The sequence below is a fragment of the Hermetia illucens genome, chromosome 1, assembly GCF_905115235.1.
Source record: "Hermetia illucens chromosome 1, iHerIll2.2.curated.20191125, whole genome shotgun sequence".
Classification (NCBI taxonomy): Eukaryota; Metazoa; Arthropoda; class Insecta; order Diptera; family Stratiomyidae; genus Hermetia; species Hermetia illucens.
Genome location: NC_051849.1, coordinates 29,473,305 through 29,493,131, shown reverse-complemented (window position 1 = coordinate 29,493,131; position 19,827 = coordinate 29,473,305). Strand labels below are relative to the sequence as shown.

At 41.9% G+C, this 19,827-nt stretch overlaps 2 protein-coding genes across 2 annotated transcripts; one reads left to right on the top strand and one right to left on the bottom strand.

The window, feature by feature from the left end:
• Nucleotides 1–2,559: 2,559 nt before the first annotated feature.
• Nucleotides 2,560–13,219, bottom strand: LOC119646138 (decapping nuclease DXO homolog). Its single transcript, XM_038046494.1, has 5 exons — nt 13,095–13,219; nt 6,220–6,771; nt 6,006–6,150; nt 3,181–3,406; nt 2,560–3,087 (listed from the first exon to the last, which is right to left on the bottom strand). Exons 2-5 carry the CDS (start codon nt 6,761–6,763, stop codon nt 2,860–2,862), a joined length of 1,143 nt encoding a protein of 380 aa, XP_037902422.1. The 5' UTR covers nt 6,764–6,771; nt 13,095–13,219; the 3' UTR covers nt 2,560–2,859.
• A 26-nt stretch (nt 13,220–13,245) lies between these two features.
• LOC119646137 (pentatricopeptide repeat-containing protein 2, mitochondrial-like) lies at nt 13,246–19,146 on the top strand. The gene is made up of 7 exons (XM_038046493.1): nt 13,246–13,398; nt 13,456–13,696; nt 17,983–18,085; nt 18,152–18,346; nt 18,407–18,709; nt 18,771–18,878; nt 18,932–19,146. Exons 1-7 carry the CDS (start codon nt 13,335–13,337, stop codon nt 19,097–19,099), a joined length of 1,182 nt encoding a protein of 393 aa, XP_037902421.1. The 5' UTR covers nt 13,246–13,334; the 3' UTR covers nt 19,100–19,146.
• Nucleotides 19,147–19,827: the final 681 nt, after the last annotated feature.

Here is a 19,827-nt window from a genome sequence, read left to right as displayed (position 1 = left end):
TAGTCAGAACCTCTCTCCACGAACGAGAGCGTGCCGCGTTTTTGCCCCCATGTTACAATACCAAAACCATAATAAAGTTTCAGTACGGTAACTGGTTTTTAATTTTTTTAAAGGATAACAGACATGGCCAGCAAAGGGTTTTGATTTTTCGCTAGTACGGAAATTCGCGGTTCAAATCTCACTGGTGGCAGTGGAATTTGTATCGTGATTTGACGTCGGATTCCAGTCGAATCAGCTGTGAATGAGTACTTGAGTCAAATCAAGGTAATAATCTCGAGCGAGCCATTGCTGATCACATTGTCTCCTACAGTGTACTATAGTGTACCGTTACGGTCTTGAATGAAGTGCTCTAACACATTTCAAGGCTCTAACCCAATTGGATTGTTGCGCCAACGATTATTATTATTTTCCGAGTTGTCACAATTTCGGCAGATGCCGGATTTTATCTAATACTAGCACTAAGTGCCAGGCATTTAGGCTCGGACGATCTTACCTACTTAAAAACTAAAGTGCTGTGGTGTGCTAAGGGCTGGTGGTGGTGGTCAGTGGTAGTTAAATGGGAGAATCCGTTGAGAACTAATTTATTCGGTAGAAACACCACAAGGTCACACTTAGATCACTTTCCATTGATTCAATAAATACATGAACTATTCAAAACTTCCATTCAACACTAATTTTAACTTGAAATTAATTACATGCAACCACCTGCAAATTTACAAAGTATAAAAAATTCCACTATTCGATAAATTACAAATCACATGCCACTACAGGTCAAATTGGAACCTTACGCATTCGCTGTTCGTTTCGATCAGAATCAGATTGGAAATTAAGTCTTCGTTGTTCATTCGATCGAACCAACACACCACACGTTTCATCCCGCAACCAATTCTGCTGCTCTGGAGGCAAATCTGACAATACCTCCACAAGAATACAGTTCATCACATTGGCTCCATGCCTTCCACTCCTCACGATTTCTTTACTATTCAATGCCCTTAAAATCACATGCAACCGCAAATCAAATTGAAAACTTAAGCATTTATTATTTATTTCGATACACCACACGATTCGTCAGCAACCAATGCTGCTGTTCCGGAGGCAAATATGAAAACACCTTGACAAAAATGCAGTTGATCCCACTGGCTCTGTACATGAATTCGCAATGAACGCTCCACAACGAAATGAATTTTCCAATGGACAGACAGATTTTAACATGCCTCTCAAGGAATGTATGTGTATCGCAAAGAGCATTTTCTGTTGCTATTATTCTAACTTCTTCTTTATTTATTTTTCTGTTACCATATTCTATTTACTAAAGCAAGGGATGCAATGCTTCCGTTGCTTTCTATGAGGCCAATATTGTGTTCATTCTATTGTTCCCTTTTTGGAAGACGACTCCATTCATATGCCGCAATGAAGAACCGAATTTTTTGCTGTCCCTTGCATCCTATAGCAGTGCAAACTAAAATACCTGTACGATAATGTTTCGAGCATTTCTAATCGTATTAATAATGCCCGCCTTGGCTGTGATTTATCATGCGATTAGTATACAGTTAGATGCTAATCGAATAATTCTCAATTCACACTGAGGACTTGCTATTCTAGGTAACCCTGTTGGCATTTTCTTGTCAACGCTTTCGATATTCTACCCATTAATGCAGAGAGTGCGACGAGAAGTCAACTTGAAAATCTTGTTTTGTTGGTGTTTATCTCCCGTCCGACTTTATTTGTCTCGCTTTCCAATTGCAGTAATACTTGGCCAAGCTTCGTGACCTGGCCGGGATCGGTGGGAGGATCAGGGTAGTTGAGGTGTTTGAGGAATGATGTCATGGTCCATTGAATTCTTTCATTTAGTCCGGACAAGGCAGTGTTAAACAGGCGGGCTCCGCTCTGAACCTCAAATACGGCGCACTTTTCCAAAATGATCCGTAGGGTGTTGATGTGGTCAATGCAGAAGGATCTGGAACGGAAAACAGCATGCTTTCTATCAATCAAGATTCGAGATGTTCTTTGATACGTTTCGGGATTATTTTTGTTTTACCTCTGCGAAGGCAGGAAGCAAGCAGATATCCCTCCAATTATCACATTCAAAATGGATGTCCGTCTTTATGATGTTAATGATCACCCCTTAGTACACTCTCTACGAAACGTTTCAGTTTTCCAAGATACGTATGAATAGAAGTAGCAGATTTGCAGAGACTGCAGGCGCAGCGATAAATAACTTTACAGGGAGACCGCCAAGCCCAGCAGGTTTACTCGGAAATAATGATGGCCGAGATGATTTCCCTACTGCTTGTAGCAACAGTTCGTATCCACATGTTACAGTGACTAACTATTTAATCCACAATGTAACATTCATACTACCAAAGACAATTTTAATTTTCATCTTCGCTGAAACCCTTGATGGAATGTTAATAGATTACTTTTTCAAAATAGCACTTTCAGGTACGAATTTAAGTTCACATAGTCTTGTTTTACCCGCCTTTTACTTAGTTGTCTTCGACGCACACATAGTATACATACTATAAATAAAACATAACTTTTACCCTTCTAGTTCACGTTAGATACTTTTTTGTCTGAAAAGAATCAGTTCGGGAAACTCCCATTAGCTTTTTCCGTTACTGTATTCTAAAAGGCATATTGGATGTAAAGTACGGAACAAATCCAATAAAGCATGTTATATGCATGGAGGAGGTAATCAAAAGTGCGATTCCCTTGTCACTCTTGTTGCACGGATAGGATATTTACTTGCGTTTCAACATTTTTTCCGCTTTTAAAGCATCGAACAGCTGGTGTTAAAGTTGTAATTAATGGCTCAGCTCCTAACTTTCTGTTTCATATTCTTTTTATTACTTTTGCTTTTTATACACTATTTGTACTTTTATTAGAAACGCCCTCGATATACCAATCTGGTAAAAAGCTCAAGTCATTGTTTCCTTCATGATATCGATATGTTATACTTTTTTGATTAGCTGGATTCCAATAGAATTCAAAAACGCTGTAAGGACAGTTAGTATTTCTCAAGGTCTTTTTAACCATATTCAGAAATTCATTGAGAAAATCAACGCATACCGCTGGCGACCAATATTCCTGAAAGAGAAAGGTGAAATTTCAAATTAGCACATTGTAACTATGTGTTCGATTGGCCGTGAATTAACCATAAGAAATAACTTTTCTAATCACCTTAGCCATCTTAGGCAATGAGCTCACATCCAACACCTGGATTTCTTTGACAATGCCTTCATCGTTACGCAAACCCATGTAAATACGCTGTATACCAACAAGAAAACTTTGACACCACCATTTTACCAGATTGAATTTTAGGAAATTTTGTCCTTGGCGGTAGGTTGTTTCCTTACGGCGAACTTTTACTTCAACATGCTCGAGAGTATTTAAATCCACCGAAGTCCTACAAAATATTTTCAAAAATTAATGAATGCTTTAGTTGCAATAGTATACCCGCCAAAGGGAGGTATGGAGAGGACTGTGGGATTGCGGGGCATGTATTGTGGAGCCTAATTGGTAGAAGGTGGGACCTTAATTTAGGCGAGAAGTTAATGATTGCAGATATCACTTATTATATAGGCTAATTAATGTTGGTTGTATTAATCTAGACTAGGTAAAGAAAAATAATGAAAAGTGATCTACACCTGCGCGGGGATTCACTGCCGGAACATTGGTCCCACGCGGTTAGCCTCTGTGAAAGTCCGGGGAGAAGCTTTGATAAAAGGAGGGGATGAAGGAGGCAGGGGAGGCGTGATGGTTGAGAGGAGAATTGCTGCCCGAGAGGAGAGCCAGTCCTGACACGTAGTACCTTCGCTCGCGTAACAATGCATTGCACTTAGCGAAATTTTTTATCAGCGGGTTACGGTGGAGCAGCCAATTTTTCAGTCTGACGCGCGACAGCTTCATCATGTGCGAAATTATGGGGCAAACCTCGGAGAGGTTGTACAGGAGAGAGTTTTTATAAAATTTTAGATATGGCCTTCTGTATTTGGCTGTGCATTTCCTGAGTATCGTCCTTTTGAAGCGTTGAAGGCTTTTGCTACGATCGGTGACATGATAGCCCATGCTGGGATTGGACGAATAAGAGTTTTATATAAAAGGGGTTTTGGTGGCAGGGAACAGTGCTCGGGCCTGAGTTGCCGTTGGCGTGGGGGATAAGTTTACGGGAGGAAGGGGAATATCGTGAAGGATGATGTTAAAAAGTTTAGGACCTAGAATAGATCCCTGAGGGACTTCTGAGTTTACCGGGAAGTCAATGGAGCGAAGCACATGGAAGCGCACGTGGCAAGTTCTGTTGGAGATGAAGTCTCCGGGTTTATAGAGCAAGCTCTCTTTCCAAACTGAATCAAATGCCTTTTCGAGGTCTAAGGCGCAGGCTACGGTGCAATGCCTATTTTCCAGGTGATCGAGGATACGGTCTTGCAGATACAGGATTGCCTGCTCGGTGGATCTGAAGTTTTCGAAGGCGAATTGATTAAGTGGAATGATTGGGGAATAGTGTCTAATGAGATGATTTAGTAGGATACGTTCGAAGATTTTTCCAATATTGGAAAGAAGAGAGATAGGCCTAATATCTTTGAGATTGCCTGGACACCCCTTCTTAGGGATAGGTATAAGGAGGGCTAATTTCCATGATACCGGGAAGTGTCCGTTGTTCAGGCAGTTGTTGAAGAGGATGGCTAGACGTTTACTGATGGTAGACACACTTCCGCAGGACAAAGTTAGAGATATCGTCGGGGCCCGAAGATTTTTTATTGTTGGACCGGGAGATTGCGAGTTCGACTTTTTCTAGGGAGGTAAAGAAGGAGGTAAACGGGCCTGTTCTGACCATATCAGCCGGCCAGCTGGGGGAAGAGAGGCAAAGGTAAGACCCTTCCAAGCTCAACTTTTTATCGCTGATAGTAGTGGCGACCACCGAATTACAGATGGGGTCCGCTGGCGATTTGGCTCTGAATAAGTCTACGCTGGCTAAAATAGTCTACGCAAGAAGATATTTTTTCCTAAGGGGAGTGAATTCCGAGGAGGGGGGGGGAGAGATTCCTCTGAGGATGAGGGTTGGCTTAGTGTAAGCTGGTTCCGCATCCTTTACACGCTGTGGTTTCGTGTCCCTCGAGTAAGGATGACTTCCGCACTCGCGTCACGTGTATTAAGACTCTAACTGGCACTCTTTTACCGTTAAACTGGCTAAACAACTAAATAACGATGTTCGTAATCTTGGCAACAGTGCAAAAGCCGGATCCGAACACAGTCGAGAGCAATGGGCAGAATGAACCATTCGCTTAGGCAGATACAAGCGAACTCTCGCAGAAAGAAGGACAAATAAACCACCTTTATCGATCGCGTGAAGCCGAATTCTGAACAATACGACCGATACATGATATCCAATCTTGAGGAGGTATCAGACAAAGGTATCCTCGCACTAGTTAGGTAGTCCATGGTAGATATTTTTAATCGGTTTGGGAATTATAAACGGGCGACTACCAAACAGAACTCAATTTCCGGAGATCACAACTGGAAGTGGAAACACAAGATACTGCAAAGAATTCAACTGTGCTTTGCTGCCGTTGTCGATGGAAGAAAGTAAAATCTTGACTTTCAAGAAAATACGCGAAGGAACGGTTGCTGTTTTTAACTGCAGAATTTTAAGATGCAATCTGAGTCAAATTCAGATTTCCAATTGGGTTCCGAGAGGAAACCATAGTAGACCAATCTCGTCGAGCAGATGGAAACTAAGTGGCTTTCCAAATGAAAATTCGTAGAATATCGAGAAATATTCCTCCAAGTAAAAGGGAGAATGCCGTGAAGAAACTAATCATATTAGTATCCAGCAACTGAAAAGCAGAATGCTGCAATGAAGCGAAAAATACACTAGCCGAAAACCGAGCAAAATAAAATGGCATACGAAAGAACCGAAGCTCGCTATGTGTTAATCCTGAATAGAGGTAAATTACTGCGTATATACATAGCTATAAGTACTAATAGGAATTAACATGTTTTCATACAAATCACATTTTTCGTTTGATACAATTCCATCCATTTCTGCTCCATACAATAAATCAAGACCCTCCAAACGTGTTCTCAATACACAGTTAAATTCTTCAGATTCATTCACAGGTGCTGAAATATCGGGTTCATGCTCCGGATCGTCTGAAATGCGAATAATATTTGGTCATAACCTGCCCGTTAATGAAAACCGTGTTCATAGTAAACATTCACCTGCAAGGATATATTGCTCAAACTTGAATCCATACGAACCAATTCTCTTCCACTGTTCGGTTTCATTTAATTTTTGCATTTTCTTCATTTCTGTTTCACGCTGACACAAGTATATATTGCCTTTATATCTAGTTGCGAGTATGCACCAATCATCTCTCCTTTCAAACGGCGAACACATTACGAGCCGCAAGAGACCGCGATAACAAATGAAATCTGCCTCCAGATAACGTTTATCCGGACCGTCATTTCTTGTGATTAATTTCTGTTTATTTTGAATTATGAACTCAAGCAAATGTTTCAATCCCTCGTCCGACGTACTTGCTGGCTTAGGAATAACATTCTCATAACCATGGTTTAAGTCAAAGTTAACATTGTTGATATCTTTGGGTAATTTTAGATATTTCAAATTTTCAGCCGATGGAATGTATTCCCGTTCTCCATTCAAACTAAAATATCCAATGATATGAGGTTTCCTAATTATTGGAAATCGTCCTGGGATGTAATTATTGTACCAAGCACTCAAATGTGTATCATAGTTCGCCATTTAGTTGACTGTGAAATAAGAAACGTTATATATAATCAATGTTGTCGGGAGTGCGAAAATTAATACTATAATTACTATGCAATAAAAAAAAGTAACGAAAAGGTACTAAATGCTACTTTAATAGCGCGTACCTAAGTTTACGCAAAAAAAAAAGATTTTCACCTCTGCTGGTGTTTTATTTTGTGTCATACTCATGTACATCACGTGATGGCACTACGAATATTGTCGGTACGCTGCGAAAAATTGTTTAAAAAAAAAAAGAAGATTGGAGAGAGCACAACTATGCAGGTATGAGAGGATATAATAAAAAGTCCAAAACGTTTATTCCCACATACAGATAACCCAAGGAAGGCAAAATGAACACAGCCGAGTGCAACAAGATGTTCAATTAGATTAAGGTTTACCGATTGGGGAGTTATATAGAGTTGGCGTGGGACATTATACAATACCCATTCTCATGTCGAACAGGAAGTGTACTTGAGCTGTGGTCTGTGCATCGCTTTACACAGTGATGCATCTCTACAAAATCTAGGCCTCAAAATGCATCTCGTTCCAATATCTCCACAAAGAAAGTTAATAGTACAGGGTGCGGCAGCATAACTTCCTTTTTTCAAAACTCAATAAAAACTATTGTATGCATCGGAAAATATTTATTTATTTTTTATAATGTAGGTACATGTCTAAAGTTTTTATTTACATTGTTTTGAAGATCAAATCTGTTAGGTGACGTCCCCCATTCTCCATACATTGCGTAAACCGATTTCTGGCGTTTGTCATGACTCTTGTTAGCATAGCAGGTGTTATGTTGGCAATTTCTTCTTGGATGTTGGTCTTCAAATCTTGTAGGGTTCTTGGACGGTTCACATAAACACGGGATTTCAAAAAACCCCATAGAAAAAAATCACAAGGGGACAGATCGGGAGAGCGTGCCGGCCATTCCAAATCGCTTCTAATTGAGATAAGGCGCTCTGGAAAGTGTTCCCTCAAAACAGCCATCGATGCACTTGAAGTGTGTGCTGTTGCACTGTCTTGTTGGAACCAAGTGTCCCCCAAATCCAAATTTTCTAGCCGTGGGGAAAAAAAAAATCTGTAGCATGTTTACATACCGGTCCGAATTCACTGTCACTGTAACCTCATTTTCCTCAAAAAACCAGGGACCAATAATTCCAGCTGAGGAAATTGCACACCACACTGTGACTTTGGGTGAATGCAAAGCCTTTTGATTGAATTTGATTGAATTCTCGTGGGTTGGTGTCAGCCCAGTAGCGCATGTTTTGTTTGTTAACGGACCCACACAAATGAAAATGCGCTTCATCGCTGAAAAAAACAATAGCACCCTCTGGAACGACATCAAGAAGAAGCTCACACGCGTTCATCCGAGAATTGAAGTCACGTTCTGAAAGTTCCTGCACTATCGCCATCTTATAGGGATGAAAATGAAGATCATCACGAAGAATTCTTCTCACAGAACGGTCGATAGTCCAAGGGCAGATGCGTGACATTGACATTGACGCTCTCACTGCTTCAATGTTTTCAGGTGATCTAACGAGCCGAGGGACTCCAGTTCTCCCTTTTGTCGCACTTGCAGTTTGTCTGAATGTAGTGACCCATGTAACAATTGATTTGCGGTCTGGGACGGGAGCCAACGGGGCTAAATTAAAGCGATTCCGAAATGCACGCTGTGTTGCAATAACCGAACATCCGCTTGAAAAGTAAACCTCAACGGCAAAGGCACGCTCCTCACTATTCCAACGCATGATGGCGACTGAACCGTGTCGGGACAAAACTTTACAGTATTCCCTCTTGAACGAGACCACTAGTGCTCCGCTCTGACATCAACTAACTGAGTGGCGCGCATTTTAAAAAAGGAACTTATGCTACCGCATCCTGTATATTACCATATTTTGGAATTTTAGCTGAAACCCCCTTAAGCTCATCGTAGAAGTACAATTTGGCATTAGTTTAGGCGATAATATAGGACATAACTATGGAAATAATATTTTTTGTTGAGGATGCTGGGAGTCCTAAGTCCGCACCCACTTAGTGACGGACCGAACCACTTGGAAAGCAATTTACCTCCTTTTTTTTTAGTTCTCGGACTCCTCTTTTTTTGAGTAAAACCCAAGTTTACAAAAAAAGACAAAAAGTTGACTGACGGTTTCGTCCAGGGCAGAGGCAACTCCTAAATACGAATTGGTTTGTATTTACGTTTGGACGTGAGTATACAGCCGTATTCGTATCCACTTATGTAAATACCGAAATATTCACTTTTTCGAATGCGAATGCATTCGTACTCATAAAAATTCTTCGTACGAATTTATTCGTATTCGTATTTATGAATATAAATATGCCCATCATTGATGGAGAGTTGTTCACATAAGACGAACATAAAACTTTCACACCTGAAGGGCCAAACTTCCGGTATTCCGACTTATTTTTCATAATTTACATGATTTCTAACGCCAGACTTGCTTTAAGTAAAAGTATTTTGATTTTGAAAAAGGGAGGGGAATTCTGTTATAAATAAAGAAGGTGAATTTTATTCGGCCATATGGTAGTATAGGTCTCAGGGCGAAACGTGGTACCCACGAGGGAGCATAAAACTTGGTAGACGTATGCTGAACCAATACCAATAGCTCTACTGCTAAACTCTATCGCCATCTCCATGTGGTGATCGCTAGATGTTCTCTCTTAATGAAAAACTGCAGACGGAGAAGGATGAAAGCGCGTTTCCTATGCCTAACAAATTGTACCGACTGGTCTTCCAGGTTGGGGGTTGGATAATGATGGCGACATTGCACGAAAAACTATGTGTTACAGAACCACAAATATAAGGCTGATGTCAAAGCGACCAAAGATGCACTGCACAGGAGTGGTCTCCCGAAACAGAGCCACTACAAATATTATAGTAGCCATCCAGTTAGCCATGTGCTTCGAGTAGGTTTCGTAGTCAGCCCACAAATAAAACCTGTTGTTATTTGCTTTGAAAGCATAAGTGAACGGCTATGCACTTTGGGTTTGCGAGGTTAATTTAAAAATATTCACGCCCCTACTGAGGAGGCTGCAGAGTCGGAAAAGGATATCTCCTATGAGGCAGTAGAACGGACAACTGCCATAGGTATGGTATCAGACGAAGAATTGACCAATCCACTAATTAAGAACCAAATTGACCACGTGGTAATTGAACATATAGGGGAACCAATACAGACTCAAATCATTACTTCGTTGACATTGGAATAAAAACATCACCTCGAATCCCTTCTGACAATCAAGTGAGAGTAAACACTGTAGCTATAATATCTCCTTCATAATGCCAATAATGAAAATGAATGCAACATAATCGCAGTTAACAGAGGTCCTGGAGATGAAGCATCGACAAATGATTTTCACAACCATTGATACGACCACAAAAATACAAGGCCCCAGTTGCAAAAAAGTTCGGAACCAGTGGTTCGACGATGAATCTCAAAGAACGCGGGAACGCGCTGGAACTAGCACGAACTCCGCCAAGTGGAGAAGCAACTTCACAGTCAGAAAAACAAAGCCTAGCAGAACAAACAGGTCTGTGCACTGGAGAAGTACAGGGAGAGGGGGTCCAATTTTTATATATATTATTCATATGTGCATACCGTCAGAAAGGTAAAACTGTAGTTTGGGAAAAAATCCAACTCACTGATTGCCAATCAGTTACCGAATATAACTGATAATTGCATCGGCTTATTTCCCCGAACTTAAAGAGTACGCACCAGTTATACATGTATGTCTCTTGTTCATCCCTTTCTGGGACGTGAAACATCCACAGTATGTTTTTTTCTTATTGTGTGTGCTATTGCGACGGTATTGCGAACATCACTCCGTGTTCAGAATGCAAGGAATGCGAGAAACTAGCGTAGTTTTTTGTCAGATCACTCACCGAATCCCAATACAGCGTCCAGATAGTACAATTTACGATATCGGAGACAATTGGGGTGCAATTTGGGATTATCACCGAAGGCATCCACCATTGCACTATGCCAGGCATGAATTTTGTGGTAGTTACCGAAGAAGAGGTTCGAGGAGCCATAAACAACTCGAAAAAGCGAAGGGGTCTTGGTCTAGATCGAGTGTAGAATTTCTGGTGTAAATAGTTCACCATTGCACATGGCCGGTTGGCACATAGCATAAACCAGGTCATTAATCGACTTATCCCTAAAAACAAACGGTACAGGATCCCGCAGACACAAGACCGATTACTTGTTTATCAACGCTTTACAAGCTCACAAAGTCCATTATTAGTGTAAAGGTCAATACGCATCTCGAGACTAACAACATTCTGTCCGAGCAGTAGGATGGCTTCCGAGTCAGATTAGGGAGGAATTAAGGAGCTGCAAAGAATTATTGAGAGTGAGTTATTGACTCACTAGTTGTAGGACAAGCAACTAGAGGCCAAAGATATCCCTTTAGCTGCTAATCGATGTATCGTCTGTATCGCGTTGATCCCAAACCAATAAAGTTTTTGGCAACAGTCATGAAAGGGTGGCACACCACCTTATCAGGGCGCTTATCTGAGGGGACCAACATTTCAGAGCCCATCCGCATACGAGAGGCATCTTGTGGATTCACTAATGCTTCTTTGGTTTTGCATGGCACTGAACCCCCTTTCATGGCTTGCAATAAAATATGGCTTAGATAACGTCAAATTGTAAGCGAATAGTAGCGGAAGTTTGCTGCGAATAATACAATAATACAATATATCGAATCTAAGCCTTCTGCAAAAATCATCACGAGCCATACGCCGAGCATAGCGTTGATGACCTCCACATCCAAGGTATGACCCAGAAAGAGTTCTATAAAAATACTACAAGGAACCAATACTCCCAGTTGAAGTGTGTGAAGCTGAAATCGCTTGTCTCGGAGAAGAAAAAAATAAGCAAAACTGAATGTATTCGCTATCCCTTTACTGGCATATGCTTTCGAAATATTGCCGTAGGGGAAGACCGATCTATGTCCAAATTCCGAATGCATTTCGCAAATTCTGCCATGGAGCAGATAAACCTACCACATGGAGGAGGAACGTAGTGGACATTGTAGCACAACATCATCGCCAAATCGACCCGCTTCGCACGACGAGTCCCTTGATTGTGGCTGTTTTCAAGGCAGATTGTGGATTGACTCCGCTTAGCTTGAAGGATCGATCTTTCAATCCTCTGAGTGAGGTGAAGTCTGACCAAAATTGAATCGATGAATGGAAGTCAAAGACAGGTGAATTGTCTCTGGCAGCTAATTGTCGAACAGATGGCTGTGTGCTGGGGAGCTCTTTCCTGGGGCGAAATGTTTCATGTGTGCTATTCAGGACCGCGCCATAATTTAAGAGTGGGCGGAGAGCGACCAGTATAGAATGTGTGGTTTGGTGATAGTTAAGTTGGACCAGCTGCACTGTTATGACGCCGATGCAATATTCTCAGTGCTCTATATATCCACCGAAACCTTGCATAAAAGCATGGACCGATCACAGGAATATATCCGGTTTACCGATATGAGCCGCTTGCAGTACTAGTTCTACGTACAGCATGCACTGGGATCGGCAAATTCTAAATGATCGCCATACACCGCACCAGTCTGACGTAATGTTAGTTGACAAGACAGGTTGCTCAGCGTAGATTATATTGGCCTGCCCCACAATAGTTACATTGAATGGAAATACGTGGGAAAGATGAACTCATAGCCACTAGCTCGAGAAATCAAAGGAATTTGGCGTCTCGAGAAGTAGGTAGGTGTAGGTTAAAAAATCTTAATCTCTCACGGCTTCTCTTGATGTCCTGGGACTCTCACCAGTCTGCTTCTAACCATGCAGAAATAGACCATTCTGCAGACACGCGGTTGCGCGATGTTGCGGATGTTGCTCCACGGATTTTCCGACCACCACTACCAGAGCCCCTATACACTTTTAAGTAGGTAGAATCGTCCAAGACTAAATGCTTAGCACTTAGTGCTATTATTAGGTAACATTCGGCATCCCCAGGGACAATTCAATAATAATCCAATTGGATTTTGGCATTGAAGCCTGTTAGAGCACTTCATTCAAGATCTTGGTCAGTGTGGTCAGCATTGCACTCGCCGTGATCTTGGTACCCATTCTCAGCTGATTCAAATGGTTTTAAAAATAATCAATAAGTGTAGAAACTGTAAGTCTTGTAGAATCTAAGAAGCGAAGGTGTGAAGAGGCGGAAGCAGGAGTAAGGATTTAAAAATTCTCAAATATGAACAAAATCAAGCAAGCCGACTTAGTCCCCGAATTCATATCCAATATCACTGTCTTGCCGATCGTAATAAGAAAGGTGCATGTACTTACCGTAAGTTCTCTCCCCAATATCTAATATAAGCGCACAACTATGTGAAATCCAACCAAACATAAACAATCCCGAAATGTCAACTTTCACCAACATTTCACCACTCCATTAACAGCTGATTTCGAACTATCTGCCAAACCCAAATTTGTTGCAAAGTCAAATGTTGCTAGCAGCATCCAATAAGAAGCTGCTTCTTGTGCCGGTGTCTCGTGTTTGTTAGTAATTCAAAAAGGCCTCCCAGGATGTTCCGGATAAATGTACAAAGTTCAATTCGCGTACTTTCCAGACTCAATAACATCATCGAGAGTAAGGACTTTCTCTATTCAGGATTGATAATCTTCTAATTATAACCTAATATTGTAGATGTCACGTTTCGAAGGAACCTATACGCGCCTGCAACACTTGGGCTGAATGGTTACTCTGATATGCGTGAGCGCACGAATGGTCAGTTCATAAATACTGTGGACAAATTTAAGGAAAAAATGAAGACATTCGTGGATGATAAACCAACAAATATGATTTTCACGGAGGATTTACGTAACATGATTCATTTGGCGGAAAAAAATAAGGAAGATATAGAGCTGGTGGTGAAGATGATAAAGAAGTGAGTAAAGTCCTTTATTAAATATGTTCGTCCTAAGAATGTTGTTCTATTCAACGCGAGCGTTCAACTCGTTAGCTTTGCTGGGATGAAAGTTCTGGGGGTTTAACGTCAGTACCTGCCGTGAAGGCATAATCCGATGGTCCTCTTCGGACACGGATTGATTATGTGACTAAAATCAGAACCCCGCCATGACTAGCGCAGCGGCACTGGTTTATACTGAGTGCAGGCTCAGCATTCATACCAGTGGATGCGAGGCCTATCTAGCACCTCTGCCGCAACTAAGGAGTACGGCACCCGAGTTGTACAGCGCAACTCCACGCTTGAGCTCCGAGAAGCTCTGCCTGTGATGTAGGCATAACCACCATGAAACTCCCACTAGGAAGCCAACCGCAAATAACCGGGCCGAGAACACATCCTCCAGGAATTCTCCTGGAGCATATGCTCTCAGAGGGCCATCCCGGTTCCCTTGGTACCAGATAACCTCCGGTGAGGCTTCGTGGCAGAGCCACTTCAGATGAGTCCCTTGCAGACTCGGGTCTGATCGCCCTCCTCGAGAGCTTTCCTGGGATAGTGGAAAACATTGCATGGAATAACCTGAAATGGAGTTGTCACCCTTTCTAATGAATGGCCTATCCACAGCAACTTTCGACTTCAGCTGAACACGTCAGCGTGTACAAATAGGAATAATGAGGTGACCATGGTGTTGGTAATTGCCTTCAATCCGAGTCTTTCGCCTTCTTCAATCCGCATGAGCAAGCTATGTCATTGGCATAGTCGAAATGCTTTAGAATAGATAACATTTCCTAGTGAATTCCTCCCCGACTCTATATCCCCCCCCCCCCCCCCCCCCTTGACGGACTTCGGTTTGGACTTGAAATTTTTATTATGCAGAACGTAATATTTTGTACCGCCATATGTCGCTCTGATAACAGTTATTCGCTTTCCCGAAATGTCCGAATTGTCGATAGCTTTCTCGAAATCGATGAAGAGCAGGTATAGTGGAATGTAAGCTCGGTACACAATAGTTGCTAATGTTTCGGTGCAAGAGAATCCAAAGCGGAAACCAACCTGGCCTCTGCGGATCAAACTTTCGAGGTTTTTTTTGATGCGTTCTAGTTTCCCCAGATTCATATCTCTCTTCATTTAGGCCACCATATATCACCCCTACATGATGATGGACGATTCCGTAGCCTACATAACGACGAAATTCATGAGCAATATTTTTTTGAGAATTGTGGGGTCCTAAGTCCGCATCAACTTGACGCCGGGCCGCACCAAAGGGGGAGGAACTTACTCCCTTTTTTTGGTCCACGGACCTCTCGTTTAGGGCTTAACACCCAAACTTTGAAAAAATGTCAGGCCATGACGGCTTTACGGTTTCTTACCAGGGCAGAGGCAAATCGTCAGGCGCTGCCCCACCTCTGCCCTGGGAGCAGCGAATTATATAAAGGAGCACTTAACATCTGCGAGCCGCAGAATGTCGGAAATAAGATATATAAGATAGAACTCCCCTTTGTCATATGCCGGCCTTCTTCACGCTGCCTAACTTTTCACCTCTTCTTTGCAGAACTATCCTAAAATAAAATGTCACAGTATTAACTTGACTCTAGTTACTTATCTATTTCCTCGCTTACCCGTTGTATTCTCAAACACGCCTTCTTCACCCTTTCAGCCTATATTAAAAGTCCACTATCATATGGTGTCCGGATAGCTCAGTGGTTAGAGCACTAGGCTGTCATACGGAAGGTTGCGGTTCAAATCTCATTGGTGGCAGTGGAATTTGCATCGTGATTTGACGTCGGATACCAGTCGACTCAGCTGTGAATGAGTACCTGAGTCAAATCAGGGTAATAATCTCGGGCGAGCGCAATGCTGACCACATTGCCTCCTAGTGTACCGTTACGGTCTTGAATGAAGTGCTCTAACACACTTCAAGGCCCTGATCCAATATGGATTGTTGCGCCAACGATTATTATTATTATTATTATCATATGGTTAACTCCGTTCCAGTTTTCTGGACATACAAGCATTTTCCAAAGAGAAAAACAAAGAAAACTGGGCACGAATAATTATGAAGGACCCTAATTTATCTTCGCACCTTCTTTGATCTGGAAAACAGTTCATGGGTAGTGGTGGAACAGATACCGGTATATCGGTGGTATCATTGTATCTTCCGATATATTATAAACCGATATTGAAGGTGAAGGGTGGTCAAAGGATAGTATAGGTCCCAGGGCGAAACGTGGATTGGTACCCACGATGGAGCATAAAACCTGGCAAACGCCTGCTGAACCAACACCAACAGCTCTACTGCCAGACCCTTTCTCAACCTCCGCTTTTTTTAACTAAAATCTGCAGACGGAGAAGGATGAAGACGAGTCTCCCGGGGCATCTTGTTTGCATGGTGCTTCGAGCTCGAATAACTACACCACCCAGAATCCCCTCTGACAATCAGGTGAGAGTTAACAATGGAGCCATCCACAACATAGCCCTCCGCAACACCTTAAGAGGGAAATCGATGCAGCAATAAACGCAGTCAACAGAGATCCTGGAGATGAAGCATCAACAAATGATCTTCACAATCACCTGAAGAAAGTTATCATAAATACGGCGACAAACATACTTGGCACCAGCCGCAAAAGAAGTCGGAATGCTGCATACCGAGTAATGTTGCATGTTGCATTCTCAAAGAACCGCCGAGACTTATCACGAACTCCGTCGAGCGGAGAAGTGACTTCACAGACGGAAAAATGAAACCTGGAAAACCAACAAGTCTGTGAATTAGAAAAGTACAGGGAGCAACCGCACCAGGCGCGCAAGTTTTACAAACAAGTCAGCAGGATGAAGCCTTACACACCTCGATGCTCGTCCTGCCGAGACAAAGAGGGAAATCTGATTTCCGACAGAATGGGCATATTGGAGCGATGGGTTGAGTATTTTGAACTACTGAGCAACCAGAACATCGGCGAGTTGGAGGTCCCGCCAACTGTAGACGACGGACAAATACTGCCACCACCAAGGTAGAAGAGAGAGTCATCGGCTTAAAAATAATAAGTCCCAGGAGCCGATGGAATTACAGCCGAATTGGTTAAATATGGAAGCGATAGGCAGGATAGTCATATACGCTCAGAACATCATTGGCCCATACGAAAGGGACTTCACTCCACGTAAATCAGCAACAGATCAGATTTTCTCTCTGTGGCAAGCGATGAAAAAACTGTTGGAATATGGACATCAGTTGCACCATCTATTCATCGATTTTAAAGCCCTATGATAGCATAGCCAGATTAAAACTATACATGGTCATGAGAGATGTGTGTGATCCATGATGCTGAGGTAAATGCGAGGGGTACGATCTTCTCTAAGTCCACCCAGCTACTGGCCTATGCTGACGGTATCCACATCATGGGAACAACGACTCGAGACGTACAAACTGCCTTCATCCAGATCGAGCAGAGAGCAATTGGCGCGAGAGCTTGGGATGCACATCTATCAAGGCACGACAAAATATATGTTGGCAACCTCAGCACCGAAAACCAATCAACCAACAACATGAATCCGCACTGGTCAAACGGGAAGAATAAAGATAGGAGACTGCAACTTTGAGACCGTTGATAATTTTCCCTATCTAGGGTCGAAAATCACAACTATGGTAGAAAAAGAAGATGAGGTAGAGCCGGCCTGAGATGGAGCGATGGCGTAGATCAGGACGCCAGACAGCTTTTATGAATATCGAATTGGTGGACTTCGGCGCAAAACCGTGATGTCTGGAGTCCGTTGTTAAGGCAGGCCTAGACCGGATACCGGTTGTTGCGCCGTTGATGATGATGAATTGAAAGTGTCGATAGGCTTGAATATTCTGTAGATAATTCGCGTGAACGCGCTTAATTCATTTTTATAAACGCAGCACAATTTTGCTACATTTGGATAGTTCCTATATTTCATCCTTTCTCTAACTTACCTTCTTCACCTCACGTAACCGATTATATCCATATTTCACTAATCGCTTTTTGCTTTCGGTGAGTCCTTACAAACATTTTTTTCTCGCTGAAAATAATCCGATAGGAGTCATTTTTCTCTCTAGCAAAGACTCAGTATCGGTCACTCTGCTTATCGTCAAACCGTTTAATTATGCCCGCTACTTATTCGAGGTACTAGCATTGCATTGGTTGATAGGTTCTTAATCAGAACGTCCAAAATACAACAAGCAATATTAATCCTGTAGTCTTCTGTAGTGTAGTACACTTTCAACGGATTAAAATTATAATGTATGCGTTTTTTTTCAGATTCAATTCACAAAACAAAGAACTTCGCTTTGGAAACTTTGTGTTCGGACCAGTTGTTTTTCGGATGTTCTATTATTTAGGAGATGTTGATACAGCACTAGAAGTAATCACGTTTCCCAACTCCACTGTTCCTTGCATTCACAGACATATAAATTTTTTTATCCCATAGTGCTTCAAAGACCCTCAATTAGATGGATTCTTCGATCAGCTGATCAGTTACCAACTCCTCATGGATTTACTTTTCGAGAAGGGACGATATCAAGACATACTAAATGTTTTTGATCTCATTAAATCACGCCAGGTTCAGGGCACAAAATACGCCCGGCATATTGTTGTGCTAACAATGGCTGCATGCTACAAACTGGTTAGTAAAACTGAATTCATTCTTCCACTGTACTCTCATATCAATTATACATTTTTATAGAACACCCCACAATCACTCGAGTTCGCTCTGAATCTCCTGCGTGAATTACGTGAGCTAAATTATGTGCCGATGCGCAAAGCAGCCGCGTTCGCAGCAGGGCTGGCTTTACGACAGAATTCACCTCACGTGGCTTTAGAAATCGTTGCCAACCAAAAGGACCAACAATACATAACCATGCGAAATATAAAAGCTTTAGCCTATGCTGAAATGAATCGGCCAGAAGATGCTTTACCAATTCTGAGGTCGGTCCTAGAGGTGGACGAACCTGTGGGCAAAGGGAAAAGGACTTTCATTAGAGATGTGGTACGTTTTGATAGAAAACGAGCAACTTGAATCATATATCATTCATTGATATTTTTCACAGGTGAATAAAGTTGGAGAATCAATCAAAAAGAATAATCGAAAAGATTTAGAAGCGGACTTTGTTCGAATAGAGAAGTTCTTAGCAGATCAAGGCCATATAAGTGATGATGTAAGGACACTGATTGAGTTGTGTTTTTTTATCTAACTATAATTGTTTTCTAGAGCTTGGATACTGTTTTGTGTCTTCCAATTACGGATACAAGTTACACAGCTCAAAGACGAGAAAAATCAATGATTGCTGCAAGTTTCAATAGAGATAGTCAGCAAAGAAGTAGATTTACAAAACAGAAACAAATAAGAAATCGAGAAGGATTAGCTGATCTTTATTAATAATGTTCTACACTTAAGGAAAATATAGCAGTAGAAATCCAAGATAACTTGTTGTTTCATATCTAACGTAAGGTTACTAGAAATAAAAAAAAATCTAGTCACGTCCACGTATTCCCTTTTGCCATAACAGTTGCAGCAGAAACTTTTGGTTGCTCTGATTTTCCGAATTGTGGAATATTATCAACATCCCGAAAAAATGCGCACAGATGTATCCTTTTTGTTCACAAACTTAGGAAACGTACAACATTTGTGGTCTAAGTTGAGCGCTTGTACAGACATGAAAAATCGTGGGAAAGCGAAAGTGAAGGACGCGAATCGTGTGGGCTTTGTACAATCTATAAAAAGGATTTAGGGAGCGAATAAGGGCTACCTTACCTCCAGACGCAATTGTGTCTTGCCAAGGGTCGTTTTTAAGTGAATTGTTGGCCGTGGCTGTCGCAGTACTTGGTATTGGTTCTTTTTACGGTATTTCAATGGGAGGTAACCAAGTTTTTCCGTAGTGTCGAACGAAAGACCATCCGGCCAACTAAGGTGGTAAGTAACTCCTCGCCCAGCGGCAAGATAAATTTCATTTTAAAACAGCGATGTTATTATAATTAGTGGTAGATTCGTGTAGATCTTTTAATTCAAAGGAAATACCGCAAGAGACGGCACAAGGCCCTTTTCTTTCTTTCTTTCCAGCCCTCGTTTCTGTTGTGTGTTGGTTATCCTTCGCCTTAGGATGTCCA